This window comes from Nicotiana sylvestris, chromosome 10, assembly GCF_000393655.2.
Source record: "Nicotiana sylvestris chromosome 10, ASM39365v2, whole genome shotgun sequence".
Lineage (NCBI taxonomy): Eukaryota > Viridiplantae > Streptophyta > Magnoliopsida > Solanales > Solanaceae > Nicotiana > Nicotiana sylvestris.
The window spans coordinates 3,130,891-3,154,022 of NC_091066.1; the positions used below are offsets into that span (position 1 = coordinate 3,130,891).

A 23,132-nucleotide genomic window follows, 5' to 3' on the forward strand; every position below is an offset into this window, starting at 1 on the left:
TCCTATAAATTAGGATTCATACCTATTTTAAACAAGGAAGTATGTAATATACAAAATATAATTAATTTTGAAGCCCTAAATTGAAGGCAAATAACTTAAATTACTATTTTATCCAATATATAATATATTTTTAAAGGGTAAAAAAGGCGAACGATATTTTGCTAAAGACTTTCGTGCTTTTAATATAGTATAGATAGATATAGATATAGATTAAATTATTAATAACCTTATGCAATTAATTAAGGGGGGCGTTTATTAGAAAGAAAATGTTGTCCAAAATTCTTCTTTCAGTTTTTGCAAAAATGTTTTTGAAAAAAAACGAAATTTTAGAATTTTAGTTTAACAATCAGAATTTTTTATTTAATTTTTTTACAGAAGCTGAAAAACAAGGTTAGTTGGAAAAAAAATCTGGTTCCTGTTTTGTTTTTGTTTTTTAATGTAATTTGATAAAACGGCCAAATAATTATTTTCTTTCGTCTCAATAAGAGTTAATGTATTCAAATTATACGGTTCAATCCTTCTGAAAAAAAGTCGGGAGGATTTTTTTGTTTCCCATCTGATATTTAGTGGATGCCGATATTGAGTGTGAAAAGGAAAAAAAATCTTTTAATTTACAATGTAAACTAACAAACGTTTTTAACTTTTTATAATAAGTTCTACATTGTTAAAGTAGGAGTATTATAAATCACAATTTTGTATAGCTAAAAATTGTGATTGAAGAAAAAATTATTTAGTTCTTCAAATAATAATAATAAGGTAAGAAGAGTAGTTAGTTTATCAATTTTGATTTCGATGATATTTGGAGGATATACTCATGATTAAATTGACACTTTTGTCTATACATAAGTTTTTAATTTTGGGAAATTTGTTTTGGTTGAATGAAGTTGAAGGAATTGACAAATCAAAATATTTCAACAGAAAAGCTGTGAAAATGACAAATAAAATTTAGGAGTCAATAGAAAATTTAAAATGTACCAAACAAAAAAGTTTATATTTATGCACTGACTGTATAAACTTTTTTATTAATAAAAGTTCTTTTTTTTCAATAATATCACTAAAAATGAACCTGAATATAGTAATAAAAAATTAGTACGAATATAAGTTAATTATCCCAATGAAAGTTCTCTTCGTGGCTAAAGGTGGTTGGGACACGTGGACTGATCATTTTAATTTGCAAATAATAATACTAACACTTTTTATTTTAAAAAGTGATTTGTTTAGGCCACCAAGTACACAGGTGTACACTCAGTAATAGAGCTTGATATAATAATCCTGTTTACTTAATATTTAATCAATCTGCGTTTGAATAAATTAGACACTTCTTATTTAATTAATCACAAGGTAGATTTCGCAATCTATTAAAATATGAATTAACTCCCTTTATTATCGGAGATTAGAGTTGGATGTAAGCTAGTGTATTTTTTTAATCTTTTTGGTTTTGTCTTTATTTGGCATGTTAATTAACACTAGTTAAATTTACAGCTTGTTTGGACGGTTGTTACGTATCGTTACATAATATATCGTATTGTATTATATTATATTGCACTGTAATTGTTTAGATAAGTTGTATTGTTTGCCGTCGTTTCATGATATCATACACTAGCAATATGAAGAATAAACTTGCAATATTACAAAGAAAGTATGATACAAAATCGGTTGTTACATAAAGTGACAGGTACAATGCCTGGTCGAAGGCCTAGTATCTCTCCCATGTTCTATCGATGTGGAATTCACCTAGGGTGTCACACATTCCCTCTGCACCTCCCCCCAGGGACTTAGCGTCCTTGTTGAGGTTTGTCCGTCCTTGCTGAGGTTTGCCCCACCATCGTCTAAGGTTGCACACGAAGTAGCACTAATATCATATATAACAGCTCGACCAAATAGTGATATTGTCCGCTTTAATTTGGAGCTAGGATTACACGGCTTTATAACGCTTCACTAGGGTCTAACGCTTGTCTACTTATATACTCAGCATCTCTCTCATATTTTGTCGATGTGAGATTTGCCTAAGGTGTCACACAGAGGCGGATCCAGGATTTCCGAAGGATGGGTTCACCGTTACTATTTTTTTTAAAAAAAACAATCAAAAGGTTGGTAGGGGATTTGATCCCTTGACCTTAGGCTATTGGAAATAAGAGACCAAAACTAATACACCACTTGGTCTCTTTTGACCATGGGCTCCATCAAGTATATATATATATATATATATATATATATATATATCCATTTTTGCCAAATTATGTACATCATATCTATACTTTAACCCGAGAACTACGGGTTCACGTGAACCATATTTTACATGGTAGATCCGCCCCTGGTAACACCAGACACTTTTCGTCGTTATGTAACAAGGAATCTAATAATACATACAATAAAATTTAAATAACAATCAAAACAAACATTATATTTAAAGTGATAATACAATACGGTAAATAGCCATCCAAACAAGTTGTTAGTGTTTGGAACCAAAGGGTTATCTTCTTCTTTTTGTTGTTCGATTTCGCGAACAATATTTAGTACTTGTATTGAGGCCCCGACTTCAAGACCAAGCAACTGTAACGGTTGTTTTAGACCTAAAAAATATTTAGGCCCCAGAATTTATAACATACAACAACAACAACAACAACAACAACAACAACAACGACGACCTAGTATAATCCCACAAGTAGGGTCTGGGGAGGGTAATATTTACGCAGACCTTACCCCTACCCCGAAGGGTAGAGAGACTGTTTCCAGGAGACCCTCGGCTCAAAAAAGCAACAGGAGCCGATATATTAGTATCATAAAAATGCATAATAAAATAACAGCAATATAAGAGATATGAAATACAGAATACAGAAATACAGAATTTATAACATAGTAGTATATTTATATAATTACTGCTAATTATTAATGAATATGTCATTTTTTTCAAATCCGAAAAGGAATTAACCACAATATTCCAACTTCAAATAACTACTGTCCATTAACTAAATTAAAGTGAAATATATATAAAAATCACTAACTCATTCAATATTAAATAAAAGTTGTCACCAACTAAGCAAAATTAATTCGTAAATGTTATTAGTTGTGAAGGTCATTTAAATTTATTTTTGAACATACTAATCTGCATACATATTAATTATATACATATTCTGAGAAAAATATTAAAGAAATAGGACATTTTACATTCTCTAACAGTTGTTTCAAGATTTTTGTTCAACTACTCTTTATATAGTTGTTGTCCTTTTTAATACACATAAAGACATTTACACCCTGTAGAGAGCTTGACCTTTTGCTTTAAAAGGAAAAAGAAATTATCAAAGATTGTGGTGGGATTCTAAATTTTTTTATTCTTAATTAAAGATTTCGAGTTCGAATTCCGAGATTAAAAAAATCCTAGCAAAGAGTGTTTCCCCTTTATATCAAGCCTTACACAACGCAACTTCAAATTAATCAAGCCAATAGGTTTCGGATATCGAAAAAGGGTATTCTGGTGCACAAAATATTTTGCATTCACGTAGGATTAGGGGAAGGGTCGCATCCCAAGGGATGTGATATAGACATATCTTAATGCAGGCATTAATGACTGCTTCTACGGCTCGAACATATGACATATATGCCACACGAAGACTGAATATCGACTTTACCATTACTCTAAGGTTTCGAATATCGAGTGAGTTATATAAAAAAGGGAAAAAATGTTTTGACTATTTTGCCCAACATCTTGGAGGATAGGAACTAAATGCTTAATAAATGTTTAAATAACTAACATGAGAATTGAGATTGAAATTAGCCAATCAAGTCAAAGGGCCAATAATAAAATACTACTACAATTTTACCCATAAATTATGGGTTATACGTCAGTTTGTCTGCTAAAGATTCAATCTTACAGTTCATTCATTTGACCCCACGTAAAATTTTGTCTTTTTTCAGTCTATTTTTCTTGAACTAGAGTAAGGGAATCTTCAAAAAAAAAAAAAAATTAGAAAGAACAAACTTTAATATTTTTCTTTTTGATAATTATGGTATTCGGATCAACTTGCGCAAATCTCGACTATATGATTGATGTTAAATAAAGAGAAATAAGAGGAAAAAGTGACACTATATAGCCGCTCTCAAAATAATAGCCGATACATATATATACACTCTGTATACTATATACAAAAATTATACAAATTTTGTATATTTTCTCAACTACCGAATATAAATAATTTCTGACGCGGGCTAAAATTGAAAGAACTCGAGCACTGAACATGGGTCATGATAATCATATATATGTAGGGTATACGTTGAAATTAATTCATATTTTGGGCAAATTAACAGCTGTGCCTTTTGTTTTGTTAGGAATATGATTAAATTAGATGGCGATATGATATTTTTTGAATCCTTCTGTAAGAAATTACAACAAAAAATCTTTAAAAAAAAACGTGAATTAGAAAGGATTGGTCAAAGAAGTATGAAATGAGGACTTTTAATATATCTTCTATTGCGTTTTAATTTTTTCGATATTTTTTTGCTTAAATAAGTGTATTTAGTATGATGAAAAATATTTTTCGAAAATATTTTGTTTGAGCACGTGAGATGGAAATTTTTGTTCTAAAAGACATGTCATGAAATAAGAGTGAGATGGAAGTTTAAAGACATCATGACTGCGTAATTCTCAAAATTAAATAAAATGTTCCAAATTATTACTATGTTTTATTATAAAAAAATGTTTCAAATTATAATGTGTTGGAAAAATGGCAGACATAATTAGCTCCAGTTGTATGCAAATTTAAGACTTTCTTTGTTAAATTTTTGGTGATAACTATTGGTTAAATAGCCTATTTGGCCAAGTATCTTTTTGGCATGTTTTTTTTATATATTAAAGTTAATTTGTTTGGCCAAATTTTTTGGGAAAAAAAAGAATATTTTTTAGTAGAAGCAAAAGGAGTTTTTTAGAAGCAGGAAAAAATAGCTTCTTCATAAAAATACTTTTTTTGAAAAACACTTTTGAGAAAATTGAGAAGCACTTTTTAAAAGTTATCAAACACTAATTGCTACTCAAAAATGTTTTTCAAATTGACTAGCCAAACATAAATTGTTTGTCGTTAAAAGTATTTTTTTGAAAAGCACTTTTGAGAAAAGCGACGACAACAATAAATGAAGCTTGGGGAGGGTAGTATGTACGCAACTTATCCCTACCTTGTGAAGGTATAGAATTTGTTGCCTATAAACCCTAGGCTCTTGAGAAGCATAGTCATAGCATTAGTTGAAAAGAAACAATAGTGTATAGACCACGAAAAGGAAACAATAACACGAAATAATACCAACAATCATAAGATAACAAGAAATTGTAGCAAAAGAAACAATCGATAATAATACAAGTTTAAGTATAAGAAAATATGAAAATACTATTGATCCTACAAGTAAGAAAATGATACACTCGCGACCGATTACTAGCCTTCTATCCTAGTTTTCAATGTTTAAACCTTTCTATAAACACTTTTCAAAATAAACTGATTTTAGAAGCACGACCAAACATGCTATAAGTAGCAACACTTCACTTAGAATCGACCTATTAGGTAGGCGAGGGTAGCTTGCCGACAAGTAGCCTTTTGTTTGATGACAGGAGGAAAGGTAATTGACTGCAACCTTTTTCGGCCTATTTGCTATTGAGCAGGGGTAACTGAAGGAAGACAGCACAGGGCAAAGTAAAGGAAAAAGCTTTAAGTGAGTTGTTAGGGCTGTCGAAGAGCAAAGAAAAAAGTAAGTGCAGTATAATAATCAAAGATCCTCTACCCTTAGAAATCTCGGATTGGAATTCTTGGAAAGAAGTTTTCTTTGTGAGACCACTAATCTCCTATAATAAGTACGTGTAATAATGGAAAATAATACTATATAGCCGTTGTAAAAATAATAGCCGGAAAATATATAAAATATATATAATTTTTGTATATATATATACATATTCTGTGTGTTATATACAAAAATTATACAAGTTTTACACACTTTTTTGTCTACCAGATGTAAATAGTTTCTGGCGCGAGCTAAAAATGATAATACCCCAGTATTAATTGTAAAAATTGCACGGACGCCCTATTTGGTCTCCCCTATTTAACCTATACCCATTTTTTTAAAAAACTTTTAAGTTATACCCACTTTTTAAATAACTTCAGCTCTCTTTCTCCTCCTTCTTCTTCTTCTTCTTCTTCTTCTTCTTCTTCTTCTTCTTCTTCTTCTTCTTCTTCTTCTTCTTCTTCTTCTTCTTCTTCTTTAGGGGCTCTCATTCATATTCAATTTTAGAACAATATAAAAACCTACGATTTTGACATCATTGAAATTTTCAAGTTCGCTGTTATTCCTCAATTGACTGGTTAGATGATGGCTAGTGAATGGTGATAAAATTGCATTTGCTCTTTCTGTGTGATTAAATGTGTCGTTTAAAAAACTAATAGTACTATCTAAATGGTTGTTTCTTTAAAAAAAAGAATAATGAGCAATGAAAAAACAGTTAGGTTTTCCTCATATTGATCCTAATTCATGCAATGTCGTGTGTTGCGAATAGCTAACGAGCATCTTCTTACTGCCCAGATTGCTCAGAAATGCTTAACAACAATGGACAAAATGCTATGCATGTTGCTATATTGAACACTATATAGCTGAAGTTTCCCTGTTACAAAGACAAAAACTTCAGCTCTGGAGCTGAAATTTTTATGTTGTAACTGGAAACTTCAGCTCTAGTATGTAATATTAATAGGTGGTAAAAAAACTTCAGCTCTAGAGCTGATGTTTCCCAGTTATAACACAAAAACTTCAGCTCTAGAGCTGAACTTCAGGCCTGCTACTAGAATGCTGAAGTTTTGCGTGATTGTCTTTGCTACTTCAGCCCCGTATGCTGAAGTTATGCGAAAAGCGGGTACGCTTGCAATTTTTTTTGCAAAGCGTGCACAAGTTAAAATGTGATACAAAAAGCGGGTATAGATGCAAATGCCCCGTATTAATTGGGGGTATTATCACTCTTAGCCCACGCCAGAAACTATTTATATTTGATAGCCGAAAAAATGTATAAAATTGTATAATTTTTGTATAGAATATACATAATGTATCTCTATATATATACAAAATATACATTTTCGTCTATTATTTTGAGAGCGACTGTACAATATCGTTCCCTTAATTAGGTCAGTAATTAATTTCGGACACCAAAAAATTAAAAAGAAAAAAGAAAAGAAGAAAAGGACAAGAGGAAAGACATTAGAGCAACGAGCATTAAAGTACGTTACGTGCAGTCCCCATCAACATTACAATCCCCCAAACAACGTGATTGAACATCACATATTTCTGTGTAGGAATGAGGATTTTAGGAGTGATATTTTTTGAATAAAATCTTAATGTTAACGTATATTTTGACGTTTCAAAAAAGTTGAAAATAACAGTTTTGTTTTTAACGATAAATTTAACTTTTTAAGCTAAAATATCTTTCAAGAATAAATTACAATACAAAAACATTTTTCACCTGAACACGAAAAGAAAAATCCAACAATATTTCGTGGATTTCAATTTTGTGATTCACTAGTATATTATTCTGAATTTTGAAATTGTTATGGACAAAATATTGCTAGTAAATTATTGTATATTGTTTGAGTCAAAATACTAATGTAATGGCCAGCAATTAAAGAGACAAATATCTTTCCAAATTTGTGTCAAATTCATAATGCAAAGATTTTTCTACTTATAGAATTTATCCCCCACCAAATCAATTGCTTTCTACTTTGTAGCAAAAGCAATAGTGTTGTCTAATCAATCTTGATCCTTTCCTATGTAGTAGTAATAGTGCGGGCTAGCCACTTTTCAGGCCGGTAACTGAAAACTAGCCGTTTCAAATTCCACAGGTGAAACTTCACGACAATATCCTGGAGTTTCACTTGACATAAAGTAGGACGGGGTAGCATTTTCCATAAGGTCATTGAGATTTAAACTCGTGTACTAAAGTTCACATCGCGATATCTTTGTCACTGAGTTGTTCCTTTGGGCACAACCATATCAATATTAGAATTGGCGCAACTTACACGCGCAAATGACAAAGGAAAAAGAAAAGAAAATGTAGTTCAAGAAGGTAAAATTACACTTGTGCAAAGTACAGAACCAAAGTTTTGTGTCAAATCTAATATTACAGTTCACAGAATCAAAATGAAAGTACATGACCTGCTGATCATTTTACTCTGGGGAGGGTAGTGTGTACACAGACCTTACCCGTACCTTGGGAGGTAGAGAGGTTGTTTCCGAAAGACCCCTTGACTCGAGAGGATGCATAGAAACAATCAAATATCAACAACGGTAGCCAGAAAAATGATAACAACAAAGTAAGAACTAGGAGAAGAGCAATAGTAACAACTAACAAGCATTATTTTGGCAACTATGATACATCAAATACTTTCTGATATTCTCATTGCCTGACAAAAAATAGGATGAGCATTACATTTATCAAGATGCTACCACAAATAATCAATATATGTAGTAACAGCTCAGCAAAGAACTACAGCTCGAAAATATTGAAGAATGAGTCGATTAAGCTGCAAATGTATGCAGATAGTACCTCAGGTTAAAATGTAAGAATAACCTCAATAGAGCTACTTACTATTTCCGACAGCCTTCGAGTTTGAACTGCAAATCCTAGACTATGTATACTTCCTCCTTGAACTGCTTCTTCCAAGAATAAGACAAGATAAACCATGATATACATGCACAAACCTTCAGTCGAAAATTCTCTCCCCTGTTGACAGTGCTAGAAAAACAAAAGAACTAAAAATGCAGAGCAACCCAGGAATGGAAAACACTGCTGTCCAGCTTTCTGGACTTGTAAGATCCAACTGGGCGTCTTTAGCAGCTTCGAGTAGTCGACCAGTGAGATCAACTCCAACGATACCAGCTAATGTACCAGCTGTATTTGAAACTCCCATAATAATTCCAGCATACCTTGGAGCTATATCCATGTGATTAACTGCAAAACCGGCTCTTCCTAATGCCAAGAAACCAAGAGCCACGGAGGAACAAAACAGAGCGCCGCCAGATGTTCTAAAATAAGGAAGAGCCATTAACGCAAGAGAAGCTACAATGAAACCCACTGTGTTTAAAAGTTTTCTGGTTTTAGTTATAGACAAGATTCTCCTCGTGACTAAGTGATCCGCAATCACTCCACCAATATTTGAGAATATAAACATGTTAAGGTAGGGCATCATCTTGGAAGAACCCATTTCTTGAAGGCTGATCTCGAGACCCAATTTAAAGTATGTAGGAAGCCAGTTCATGAGCACATAAAGAGCATAATGAAAAGTGAAGTTATTCACGACAATTGCCCAAACTGGTAAGCTCATGACGATTCGTTTCCATGGGATAGTTGGATTTTTGGTAGAATGTACTCCATTCTCTACTTTCATCTTTGAACTCCCTCTCATGGGCAGTAGGGATTCCCCGAAGCCCGACGCAGTTGCTTTTGGATGCTCAGAACGAGGTGGATCAACTGCATAACTGAACCAGAGTAGAGACCACATTGCACCTAAAGCCGCTTCAGCAAGAAACACAGATTGAGGACCCTTATACTTCACCAGACTAGGAAGAATAAGCATTCCTGTAGCTGCACCTAAGTACATTCCAGAAGTCGTAAAGGAAACAGATCTTGATCTTTCATGTGGTGGTACCCACTGTGCAAGGACAGTGTGGATGGATGGAAAAATGAAACCTTGAGCCACACCGACAAGCAAGCGGGCTATTACCAGGACCATCGTTCGGTTTGGGTCAAGTGGTACAAAAGCACATGTCAAAGACCATAAAAGAAAAGAAAGGAGGAGGACACGCCGTCCACCGATTTTTTGAGCTGCCCAACCACCAGGTACTTGTGAACATGCGTATCCATAGTAAAAGGTTGACAGAATTACACCTTTGCTAGTCTGATTTACTCCTGCAGTATCAGCAGCAGCAGTATACGCAATAGAGAAGCCCACCCGCTCTATGTAGCAGACAGAAGTGCAGATGAAGGTTAAAAATACTATTAAATAGCGCTTTGGAAATCGACTGCTGCCCATTCTTTGCTAGTTTGCAAATGCAAGCCATACACTAGACTGCTTGAATTTCTGTTGAGGTGATCCACTAAACCACGATATGCAGCAGGCTTGAAAACAACAGACAGAAAGAAAGAATTAGATCCAAAGAGTTAGCTGATTTAGTAAATTTAACGATGTAGAAATCAAACATTAATGGCCAATCACACAAAGTCAACTCAAAGAGATTCCTAAAAGGGGAATACTGGAAACAAAGGGAGAAAGAGCACAGACGGCAGGGAAAACGCAACTGAAACAAATGGTACAACCCATATTTTGCATTTCAACTCAACAATATCACTTCAAGGAAATAACTTCTAATTTCTCGATTGGTGCATGTCATCCTTGCGCCATGCTAATTCTAAGAAGACATCGTTCAGATATTACTAACAGTTAAGAGGGTTCTGAATGATGCTAATTATACAAGAAGTAGCCTTTCTCTTGAAGCTTTAGAGTTTTAAAAAAAATTCCCCAGATAGCTAATGGACAGAAGCATATTTGATCACTATATAGTAGCACATCACAGAGAATTGGCCGTCACAAGAAATTAATTACCAGAAGAAGTCACACCTGATAATCTAAAGTTCGTTTAACCATATGTTTAGCAATGTCAGAGAACACTTCGATATTCACCAAATTAGTCCCCTAAATTTCTCCAAATTTGAATTTTCCTACTCAAAACTTCAAACCATTCTAATTCCATTCCCAACTAAACACATAGTTTTTAAACCCAACAACAACAATAATAGCCCAGTATAATCCCACAAGTGGGGTCTGGGGAGGGTAGTATGTACGCAGACCTTACCCCTACCCCGAGGGGCAGAGAGGCTGTTTCCAGGAGACCCTCAGCTCAAGAAAGCACCAAGTGACGATATATTAGTACCATCGATAGACTCATAATAAAATAACATAAAATACATAACATAACATAAAGGAGCCTAAAATAGCAAAATAACAGCAATATAAGAGAATATAGTAAATACGAGCGAGATGGAAGGTAAACTAATACCCAGCGCATAAAGCCCTGCATCAGTAGCTGACCAGTAGCATCCTAAGCCTAACTCCTAACTGGCTAGGCTCACTCTAGTACGCTGTAGAAATATTGACAACTTCCCCTAACCTTCAACCTTAATGTTCGACCTCCACAATTCCCTGTCTAGGGCCATGTCCTCAGTAATCCTAAGTCGCGCCATGTCCCGCTTGATCACCTCTCCCCAATACTTCTTAGGTCTCCCTCTACCTCTTCTCGTACCCACCACCGCCAATCGCTCACACCTCCTCACAGGTGCATCAGTGCACCTCCTCTGAATGTGCCCGAACCATCTAAGTCGTGCTTCCCGCATCTTGTCCTCTATGGGGACCACGCCCACCCTCTCTCGAATATTCATTCCTAATCTTATCCATTCTTGTATGCCCGCACCTCCACCTCAACACCCTCATCTCTGCTACTTGCATCTTCTGTATGTGTAAGTTCTTAACCGGCCAACACTCGGTATCGTACAACATGGCAGGTCTAACTACTGCTCTATAAAACTCACCTTTTAGTAACGGTGGCGCTTTCTTGTCACACAGAACTCCCGTTGCTAACTTCCACTTCATCCACCCCACCCCTATACGGTGTGTGACATCCTCGTCGATCTCCCCGATCCCCTGAATAACTGACCCAAGGTACTTGAAACTACCCCTCTTAGGTATGACTTGAGAGTCAAGCCTCACTTCTACTCCCGCGTCCGTCGGCTCGTCCCCAAATTTGCACTCGAGGTATTCCGTCTTCGTCCTGCTCAACCTGAAACCTTTAGACTCAAGGGCCTGTCTCCAAACCTCTAGCCTCTCATTGACGCCGCGTCGTGTCTCGTCAATTAGGACTACGTCATCAGCAAATAGCATGCACCATGGCACCTCCCCTTGAATATTATGCGTTATGGCATCCATCACTAGGGCAAATAGGAAAGGGCTGAACGCCGACCCTTGGTGCAACCCCGTAACAACCGGAAAATGCTCGGAGTCGCCTTCTACTGTCCTAACCCGAGTCTTAGCTCCATCATACATGTCTTTAATCACCCTAATGTATGCAACCGGGACCCCTTTAGCCTCTAAGCAGCTCCATAAGACCTTCCTAGGTACCCTGTCGTACGCTTTCTCTAGTTTTTAAACCCAACCTGCGAAAAATTGTTAAGAACAATGGACCTTGGCCTAAATCAGTCCCCGGTGCTAGCTTATGAGGTAAAGATTGTCTATGACCATATAATATAATGATATAACATCTCATTCCTTCAACTAATGTGAGACATTCTAACATCCCTCGCATGCCCAAAACTGGATATAGGGGCCCAAGAATGTGAAACACAAAAACAAGGATGGGCCTAGTTCCGGACCCTTTTGACACCCCACTGTCCCGACCAACAGCGGAATGCTACTTACGAGCTGGTCAGAGAAATGTTTCGGTCAATGCCATGCCATTGTGGTGGCACATGAACCATGAAATGCAGGCAGTTCTCATCTCATCACTGGCGTGTGGAAGGATCAACTCCAAAATTTAGCTGATGAAGCGAGAATTGTCTAAGACCATATAAGGAGACAACAACCTATTCCTTCAACTAATGTGGAAGCCTAACAAGAACCAAACCCACATTCCCATTTCCAGCATAAAAAAAGAAACAATTTATATGAATTCTCTGAACCAAACAACTAATGTCTACATTTTTTGTTCCCAAGTCTTATCAATATCAGTCAGTTCTGCTATATGAATCCTCTGAGCTATTTCACTTCTATACTACACAACTTATCTTTTAAACTAATAAAAATGTAGTAATAAACAAGAAAAAGAAGATATTATTAAGGAAAAAAGGTGAAGCAATGAGAAAGATCTAATCTTTGGCACCAACTTTTCAACAGGTCAACCACAGTCCACAACCCCATCTTACCCGACAACCTTAAAAAATCAAAGGAAAAAAAAAACCCATTTATCAAATTAACAGAATTCACAATACCCACAAGCTTTAAAATACAGAAAAATTACTTCAAAATATACAGAACAGTGATCATTAAGTAAATTACCACAAATAAGAAAAACTTGATACTGACACTTCACTGGAGATCAACAAAAAGCTGTTGCTTCAATCGGCAAGATCTTTAATTGATCAATTAAAGCAGCATTCTGAGGAGGGCTTTTTTTTTTTTTGGGGGGGGGGGGGGGTTATGATGGTGAGGAGAAGGAGAGGTCGTAGCAGGGGGAGATGGTGCTAAGTCGTAGGTTGTAGCGTTGACAAAATTAGTATAATTAATACTCCGTCCGTTTCATATTAGATGAATTTGTTTGACTCGGCACAAAGTTTAAGAAAAAAAAAATATTTTTGATATTTGTGGTCTTAAAAGTTTATGGGGTAAAAGGTTTGTGGGTCATGACATTTGTGTGGCTATAAAAACTTATTATTAAGGGTAAATGAGTAAAATGAAGAATTTAAAGTTGAATTATTTCCAAATTTAGAAATGTGTCATTTGTTTTGGAACAGACTAAAAAGGAAAGTAACTCATCTAATATGAAACGGAGTGAGTAATAGACTGAAAATTAAAAAAAAAAAGATATTGTCTTGTGAGAGTGTGAGACTCATATGCAAAGTGCTTTTAAAATTAATTAGTCAAGCATAAATTGTTTTACATCCAAAATACAAAAAAAAAAAAAAAACTTTACTAAACTGATTTTTGGAGTTTGGCCAAATAGATTATAATTGACTTTACTTCAACACTTAGGGCTCGTTTGGTATGAGGGACAAAGATTAATTAATCCTGGGGCTAAATTTAAAAGGAATTTTTTGCATGGTTGGGAGAAAATTGCATCTGAGATTAATTATCCTGGAATTGTAGTGTTTTTTTTTATCCCTATGAAAAGGTGGAATAACTAATCCTGGAATACCATCTTTCCAACCAAATGACAGCTTAATGACTACTTGCTAAGTTAAATCAGTTCTACAAATATCAGTTTTATAAGAAACATTTTTCAAAATTTTTTCTCCAAAACTTTATTGAAAATTGTAATACACCATATGTCAAATGTTACTTTTTAGGGAGTACAATATAGTAATTTTTGCATTCCTATGCCACATAGGAAACCTTTTTACCCTCAATGTTTAAGGTTTGACTTAATTACACTTAATGTACCAAATTACCATTTCTATACCATAATTAATTAAGGGTATAATTAATGAGATATTTTTTACTCCTTAATTAAAGGATTTCCGTTTAATTCCAGTATCGCCACCCATCCCTTACTTTCTCTCTCCTAACCCCCAGCCCGTACCCACGTTCTTTTTACCCATACCCACGTTCTTTTTACCATTTTTCATCTTCTGAAACCACCCAATCTCCCTCTAAAATCACAAAAAATTGAAGAAACCCTTCAAACAAATTGGTTCCCCATTTTGCTCCAGTTAAAGTTCATCAATGAAGAACAACAAAGCTTCGAAAAAGAGTCCTAAAAAATCAGCAGTAGCTGATATACCCTCCTTTGATGTAGATATTTTATCCTCAAAATCATCCAAAAAATAAGGCAAGTCTCCACATGCAATTGCAGAGACTACTCATAGTTCCTCTCCCCGACAAATCAGAGCCGAGATGAGAACCAAACAAAAACACGATGTAGATATTGGAGAAACTTCTACACCAGTCAAACAAGTCAAACGAAAAGGAAAAGAGATTTCTGTAGACGACAACTTTGTAGAAGAGGTCCCTAATCTTCGAACATGAAAGAAAGCAAAGGTGTCTCCTGGTTCGAAAAATCTAAAAATGAAGAAACATTCAAAAAAACACCCTAAAATTGTTCGGAACCAATCATTGGCGAAGGTAAACATTTATTAGTTTCGTTTCTAATTTTGTTTTTGTTTGGTTTGGGATGGTAAAATCTGTGTTCTACGTGTTTTAGACAATTGTAGATTAATTGTCTTAATTTTGAAGATTATTTGTAGTTGTGATGTTCTGCTTTTATAGTTTTAGATATTTTGTAGTTTTTTTTGTAGTTATACTGTTGGGTAACTTGTTCTATTTGAAGCAGAATTGTAGTTATCTTTCGTCGCTGCCGTTTTGTAGAAAATGCTTTAAATTGTATATATTGTGTAATCATTTGTAGGTATGTTGTTAAATCTGTGTTCTACGTGTTTTAGACAAGTGTAGATTAATTGTCTTAATTTTGAAGATTATTTGTAGTTGTGATGTTCTACTTTTATAGTTTTAGATATTTTGTAATTTTTTTTTGTAGTTATACTGTTAGGTAACTTGTAATATTTGAAGCAGAATTGTAGTTATCTTTTGTTGTTGCCTTTTTGTAGAAAATACTTTAAATTTTAGATATTATGTAATCATTTGTAGTTATGTTGTAGATAAAATATAGATGAATTTATCCTTGTTATGCATTTTATTAATGTGAATTAATTTATTATTTGTGCAGAATGGACAGTTTTTTGCCCCACATAATGTTGGTTATGGGGTGCTTAGATTCCACACTTTGTGTGATCCTAGCATTCCTAGCCAGATTAAAGAGCTTCTATCCTCAAATGGTTTAAATCTTTTCAAAAAGACGTGTTTTGGATACTTATTGTCTCTTCCCACCATATGCATGCAAAACCAAACCATTCATCTTCTGATGAAGTATGAATTGACCAAATCCAATGAATCATATTTTTCTATACAGTTAAAGGGTGAAACGTTAAATTTTGGATTGCGTGAGTTTGCATTAATTACTGGTCTAAGATGTGTTACCCAGGTTACTGATTTTGGTTATACTCCCACTTATGTTAGCAAAATAATGCAGTTATTTTCCTAACAAATTAAGAGTGGAGAAGTCTTATTTGAAACAGATAGTAACCACTAGATCTTGGGTAAACGATGAGGATGCGGTGAAGTTGTGCATCCTTTATCTTTTAGAATTTTTTATTTGTCCTTTAGACAAAGATCATGTTTCTTTTATAGATCACTTTAGGTTCTATTTGGTAGAATCTGGGCAGTATGAGTCATACCCATGGGGTATTAAATCTTTCACCCAGATGATGCAATCTGTTAGGCACAGACTAAATCCGTATGTACATTCTTATCTCATACGGGGATGCTCACTAGCATTGCAAGCATGGCTTTATGAGTGTTGCTCTACTGTCAGCACTGATCTAGCTACAATGTGTTCTAACTCAACACCTCGCATACTAAGATGGTCAGCTACTAAGGGGCATATTTGGTTAGCTGCCTTTGAAGAGAAGATGATAAAGCCTGAGTGGATAAAGGTATAGTTTCTTTTATTACGATTATACATTTACCTTCAACATATCTACAAGTATTCTACATTTTCTTCCTTGACCAAACTAATTTATTTTTCCTCATTCAGTTTACCAACATAGTTAAATCTGGAGAAGAGATTGCAGTGCTGATTTTGCCCGACAAAATTGAGTACAAAGTTCAAGAAGGTGAACAAACATCTGAGGTTCCCAATACTGATCCTCCTACGTTGGAACCCAAACAAATAGATGGTGAAGAGGACAAAGAGTCTATTGCTGAGAAGATCAGTAAATTAGAAAAAGGAATTGAGCAGGTAATACATTTAAACTACAATATATCTACATTTTATCTACAATATATCTATATTTCATAAACTGTCTATCAAATATCTACAAATTTGTAAATTCTGATATATATCTTTATATAATTGAATATGTTTTTGCATTGTATGTTAGGACATATTATGAAGTTAACAACTTACTATATTGTAACTTGTAGGTTGATAGAAAGCTTGAAGATTTTAGGAAAGCTGTCTTTGTAGAACTCGATAGCCTTCGAGTGTTTATAAATGATTCTGTGCAGTCTATTTTGCAAATGATTAACATTAGAAATGTGCAAGATGATGCAACGGTAAGATCTGACTTTTATTTTTATAGCAAAACAATTTAGACAATGAAAAAATATATACAAACTAACATAAAACATTCAATTTGCTGGCAGTTCAACAAAAAATAATGACCAACAAAAAGACTTGAACAATAAGCATTTTCAGTTCAATATTGGGGAACAAGTGCAGGAAAGCACCAGCAAAACAGGTATCTACAAAATACCTACAAAATATCTACAATTTGTGTCACTATATAGTTAACATATCTACACTTATCCGCAAAATATCTACAATTTTGCTACACATATGCTACACCTTTCAAGCCACCATTATCCAGTATTATTTACCATTTTTAATTATAAAATAGAACATGTTGAAGGTGCAGTTGGTCAAGAAAATCTTCCAGCACATGGTGATTTATATACACATTTTCAAGTTGCAGCTGATGAAGACAAAGCAGGTATCATACTGTCACTCAGAGATATTTTCTTGTTATTTATAAATTTTAATATTCTTGTTAAAATTGATATGAATTGTGTTATAGTTACGGAAGATATCAATGCATAGTCCTCAATTCACGGAGTGACAGTAGCAGCTCGGTCAGAACATGTCATTGAGGAACATGACAATGAAGGTGCAGATGCACAATATGTGGATCTAGGTGATTCAGAAGGATCAGGAGTTGAGAAGAACGGGGTCACACTAGATAATTTTGAGTTGCCCGACAACTTATCCTAGTTGGTTATGTTTGGTGAGCCCATACAAGATGATGCAACACCTATGCATCCGGGGAGAGCAAGGCATCCGGGAAAGAATGCACGATCACCATTTATCCCTCTATATAGTTCTGGGGGCAGCAGCTCGGTTGGACCTAAAATTTTCTACCTCAAGCACCCTTTTTACTACTGTTATTGGTGAAAATGTAGATCCGGATGTTTTAGAAAACTTCAACAAGTGGTTATACCAGTCTAGCGACAAAGGTTCAAAGAGGTAAAAATGCATAATTTGACACTTTCATTTCAGCATTTATCTTTTACATATCTAATTCAATCTACAATTTTTTTTTTGTTATTTATTTGTTGTTACAGGAGGAAGGCTCCGTTTTCCATAAAGGATAACCAATTAAGCCTTGGTTAGACCTTGGAGTGGAAAAGGTTGATAAGAAGGAATGGTTCTTTTCGCTGGCTCACCCCGGACAAGTCCTCAATGACTCGGTAAGTATCAAGGAGTCTATTCCCAAGATATGATTTGTAGATATTTTGTCTTCTGTTTTGTAGATAATATATGAAGATGACTTGTAGTATAAAGTGTAGATATGATGTAGACATAATTGTAAATGTTGTATTTCTTGTATGTAGTGTAATTAATATTTAGGTTTCATGTTATGTATCATATTTGCAAATTATTTATAGTATAAATTCTATATGTATTTTGTGGACAGAATAGTTTTATTGATGTATTTACTGTTTGTAGTGTAATTGTAGTTATTTTGTAGTTTATGTAGAACATTACAAGATTAATTGTAATCTAAAATGTAGATATAATATAGACATGATTGTAGATGTTGTGTTACGTGTTTGCCCAATAACTGTAGGTAAATTGTAGTTATTTTTAGATTAGGTACTTAAACTGTAGGTACATTGTACATTTACTGTAGGTAAATTGTAGGTAAATTTGTTTAAATTGTAGAGCTGTTTTTAGACATCATTGTAGATATTTTTTATTTCTGTTTTTGTAGTTATAATGTAGGTTTCATGTAGATTATTTGAAGTTGAGTTGCTGTTTATATCCCAACTATTTTTGGGTGCAGCACATTAATGTAATAATGTATTACTTGAGGAAAAAAGGCAAGTATGACTCCAATAACAAGACCAGGTTTACCACAACAGATTGTGTGTTCAAGACCAGAATAGAACAAATTTATGAAAAGTTCATAAATTTACCTCCACAAGAGAAGTGTTCGGTTGTTAAACCCAAGATGTTGTTGCAAAATATATTTTGGGGTATAGACTACTTGCCAATGTTGCATGGGATGAAGTTGACTATGTCATCATGCCCGTCAATATTAAAGAAAAATTCCATTGGGTGTTGGTTGTTTTCGACATTGCAGACAGACAACTTTATGCGTATGATTCCATGGTCTCTTCACACAACCATCATGTTGTTGAATCCTGTGTCGAAAAGTTTTCTGTTATTATCCCTTTGTATTTGTCATGCACTGGTTTCTATGGGAAGCGTAAGGACATTAACTTCATGAATACAAAGGCATACATCGAGAAACCTGTTACCGACCTTCTTAACATTCAGTGGATGGTTGTAGAGATTCCACAGCAAAAAGAAGGGTCATTGTAAAAGATCTATTCTCTCTTTCTATGCATTTAATTCTTTTTTTATTTCTAATTATTTGGTAAATATTTAAAAAAAATTGTGTTTCTGCAGCGATTGTGGTGTAATTATTGTTGCATTTGCGGAGTATATTAGCCTTAGAGATTTGTCAATTCCCACAAAAGACCTTTCTGATATTGACCAACATTGTAGACGCTATGGAGCGCTCCTATGGGACTATGCTACAAAGAAGCAGAAAGATGGGTCGATCAGTGAAAGTGAGGTTACAGGCAGACTAGCAAGAAGGAAGGGTGCACCTGCATTGAATGAGAAAACAAGAGTCTAGAGAAAGAAGAAGTAGTGTCATGTCTATGTAATTTAGTTGATGCTAGTTTGTAGGAGAAGTATAGTACACAACTTTCTGATCATTTCTTTTGTGTTTTTATTGTAGCAGACCTTTTGTTTTGTTAATTTCTATCCAGTTTAGCAGTTCACTTGAAAATAACTTGGTGATTTTATCTCCAGTTGTTTAATATTTGTCACACCTCCTTTTTCCGTTCCCGTAAGGGGTGAAGAAGTTTTTTCAATTAAAGGACAATCGAAACGGGATTTATTTATTTATTCAGAGTCGCCACTTGGGAGATTTAAGGTGTCCCAAGTCACCAATTTAATCCCGTATCGAGGAAAAGAATGACTCTGTATTACAGTCCGCGAACCAGAAATCCGGATAAGGAATTCTGTTAACCTGGGAGAAGGTGTTAGGCATTCCCGAGTTCCGTGGTTCTAGCACGGTCGCTCAACTGTTATATTCGGCTTGATTATCTGATATAATACATATTATAAACTTATGTGCAAATTTTATCCTTTAGCCGCTTTTATTATTTTTATTTATTGTTATTATTTTACGGAGAATTGCAACATTGTGAAAACGTATTTCAAACCACGTCGCAATCAATGCACCCGTGGTTATCGAAACATTTCGACTCCGTTGAGATTTGGATTTGGGTTACATAAATGCACACCCATATTTAAGAAAATAATTTGTTAAAGACGCGCCTAGAGCGACTAGCGTATTGTTGTTTTGGGAAAGGCCGTAAAATTTCACTAGACGGCCAACTCCGATGTTCTAAATAATTAATGCATACATTTGTGAGGGCCCCGCAATCTACATATTTTACTAGGCGAGGCTCATCTCATTTATTTTAAATGGACAAATCTTAAAACGACTACATTTTTCTATTAAAATTAGTCTCTAAAATAAAGAAAGAAATCCTAATTAATTACGAGTTTTTTTTTTAAGAAAGTATGACATACTAATTGCTAGATTAATACAAATATTGATGAAAAGGAATTTCACTTAAAAATTTCGAAATTATAAATAAAATAAAAATTTGACAACTAATATTCAAAAGAATTAAATATAGTTAGATTAAAACTCGCATTGTTATAAAAAAAATTATTGAGATTAATTATTCACAACTATTTGAAACTAGATTTAACCATAATTACTAAAGCTTATTAGAAAGTTTATTAAACTTAAACGTTCTTCTAATCTTGTTTGAACTCAAATCATGCCTTAATGCCTAATTCACGAAATTTAGTTTAAATTCATGTCTTAGCTAAATTTAGCTACTTGTTCACGATTAATGTTACAACCCATATCCACATGTGTTAGTTCATGCCATATATTAGTTAACATAAATCCAAGAAGGAATTATCTTTGAGATGATAAGAAGTCAATCCTATTGGTCTTAAGTGATACAAGAGTGTATAAGGGTGATTAACCAGTATTAGAAGTTAAACGAATCAAGGATGTTGTAACTCGTATTTTCAGGTAATCTAGTGGTGCTTAACCACTGATCAGTTGGGTTTTACCGAGCTCCACGTGGCCGGGTACGATTCTACCGAGCCTATTATGGCCGGGTACGATATGATGATGATGATGCCCACAGAGGCGAATGCTTTAAAGGTTTATGTATTTATACATATGTATCATGCATTTCATGTAAGTAGCCCTCAGAGGTACTAAGATGTTACAGGTTGTATATTCTCTATCCTTGCTTACATTACTGATCGTATTTATGGTTCCTTGCCTTACATACTCAGTACTTTATTCGTACTGACGTCCTTTTATTTGTGGACGCTGCATGTCGTGCTGCAGGTCCTGATAGACAGGCAGGTGCAGCTCCCCCACCACAGTAGACTGTCCAGTTCAGCGGTGATTGGCGAGATCCCTTCTCCGGACTTGCCTTGGTCTTGGTATGCAATTTTTGTTATAGACATTATGGGTATGTCGGGGCCCTGTTCCGGCTATGTTGCAACACTTATGTTCTTTTAGAGGCTCATAGACAGGTGTCGGCTCATGTATAGTTTGGTATGCCTTGTCGGCTAGTTTTTGTTGTATAGTCTTTCATAGTAGCGTGGTAGCTCATACCTTATATGTAGTTTCTTGATTGTCTGGTCATCCCCTGCTATGTATGTTCATGCCGTCATATTTTATTGCTGGTTGTCCATGATCTAGGTCTACCATTTATATTGATCTCGTCAGCCCTAAAAGATAATAATGAAGGTTAGATGAAATGTACGTTGGTGCTCGGCAAGTGTGGTCGGGTGCTAGTCATGGCCCTTCAGTTTGGGTCGTGACAAACTTGGTATCAGAGCAAGTCTGTCCTAGGGGTTGTCTATGAGCCGTGTCTAGTAGAGTCTTGATTATGGATGTGTAGCGCGCCACATTTATAATCAGGAGGCTACATGACATCTAGGGTTGTTACCTTCTTCCTGAATCTAGATCGTGCGTAGAGTTGAGTCGTAAGTGTTCGTCTCTAATATTCACCTTGTTTTTTTCAGTGATGCCTTCGACTAGGAAGCAAACGATTAGTAGACGGCTTGATACAACAGCGGGAGAGGGTACCAGTCAGGTGCCCCAAGTCAGAGCAGGACAAAGTGAGGCTCAAAGTGAGATGCCCTCTCATACCTCATCTACTCCATCTCCTCCAGAGGATATTAGAAGGCACCCAGCGCCTCCAGTTCCTCCGTCTGGCACTCCAGACCAGGATATGCGGAGTGCTTTGCAGTTATTGACTAGCTTGGTAGCTGCTCAGGATCAGAGGCAGAATACAGGTGCTGCTGAGAAACCAGTTAGTACAAGAGTTCGTGATTTTATTAATTTAGACCCTCCAGTGTTTACCGGATCAGACCCCAAGGAGGACCCACAGACTTTTATTGACCAAGTTCATCGTACACTTCGGGTTATGCATGTTAGTGATACAGAGGCAGTAGAGTTGGCTTCTTATCGGTTACGGGATTTAGCGGTTCTCTGGTATGATAGTTGGGAGAGATCCAGGGGTCCGAACCCTCCTCCAGCTGTGTGGAAGGAATTTTCTGAGGCCTTTCTTCGTCACTACTTGCCAGTTGAGATACGACGAGCTAGAGCTGATAAGTTCTTGAACCTTAGACAAGGTAATATGAGTGTGCGAGAGTACAGTATGCAGTTTGATTCTTTGGCAAGGTATGCTCCCCATATGGTGGCCGAGATGAGTGATAGGGTGCATATGTTCGTGAATGGGTTGGGACCACATCTAATAAATGAGTGTACGACAGCCTCCTTGGTGGAGGGCATGGATATTTCCCGTATTCAAGCTTATGCCCAGACCCTAGAGGATCGTAAGCGCCAGCAGAGGGCAGTTAGGGAGCAGGATAGAGGCCAGCATAAGAGGGCGAGATTTGCAGGGTATTCTGATGACTTCAGAGGCCGCATCAGGCCACAGTTTTCGAGGAGTTCGGCGCCACCTGTAGCTAGTGCTCCTCCACAGTTTCAGAGGCCTCGATATGATCGATCCTATTCTGGTCCAGGTCAGAGTTCGCGGGCATCTGGCTCGCAA

General features: G+C 35.4%; 1 protein-coding gene across 1 annotated transcript; it reads right to left on the reverse strand.

Annotated features, from left to right (window-relative positions):
* Positions 1-8,068: 8,068 nt before the first annotated feature.
* LOC104233733 (probable anion transporter 5) lies at positions 8,069-13,289 on the reverse strand. The gene is made up of 2 exons (XM_009787169.2): positions 13,119-13,289; positions 8,069-10,132 (listed from the first exon to the last, which is right to left on the reverse strand). Exon 2 carries the CDS (start codon positions 10,044-10,046, stop codon positions 8,718-8,720), a length of 1,329 nt encoding a protein of 442 aa, XP_009785471.1. The 5' UTR covers positions 10,047-10,132; positions 13,119-13,289; the 3' UTR covers positions 8,069-8,717.
* Between the last annotated feature and the right edge of the window lie 9,843 nt (positions 13,290-23,132).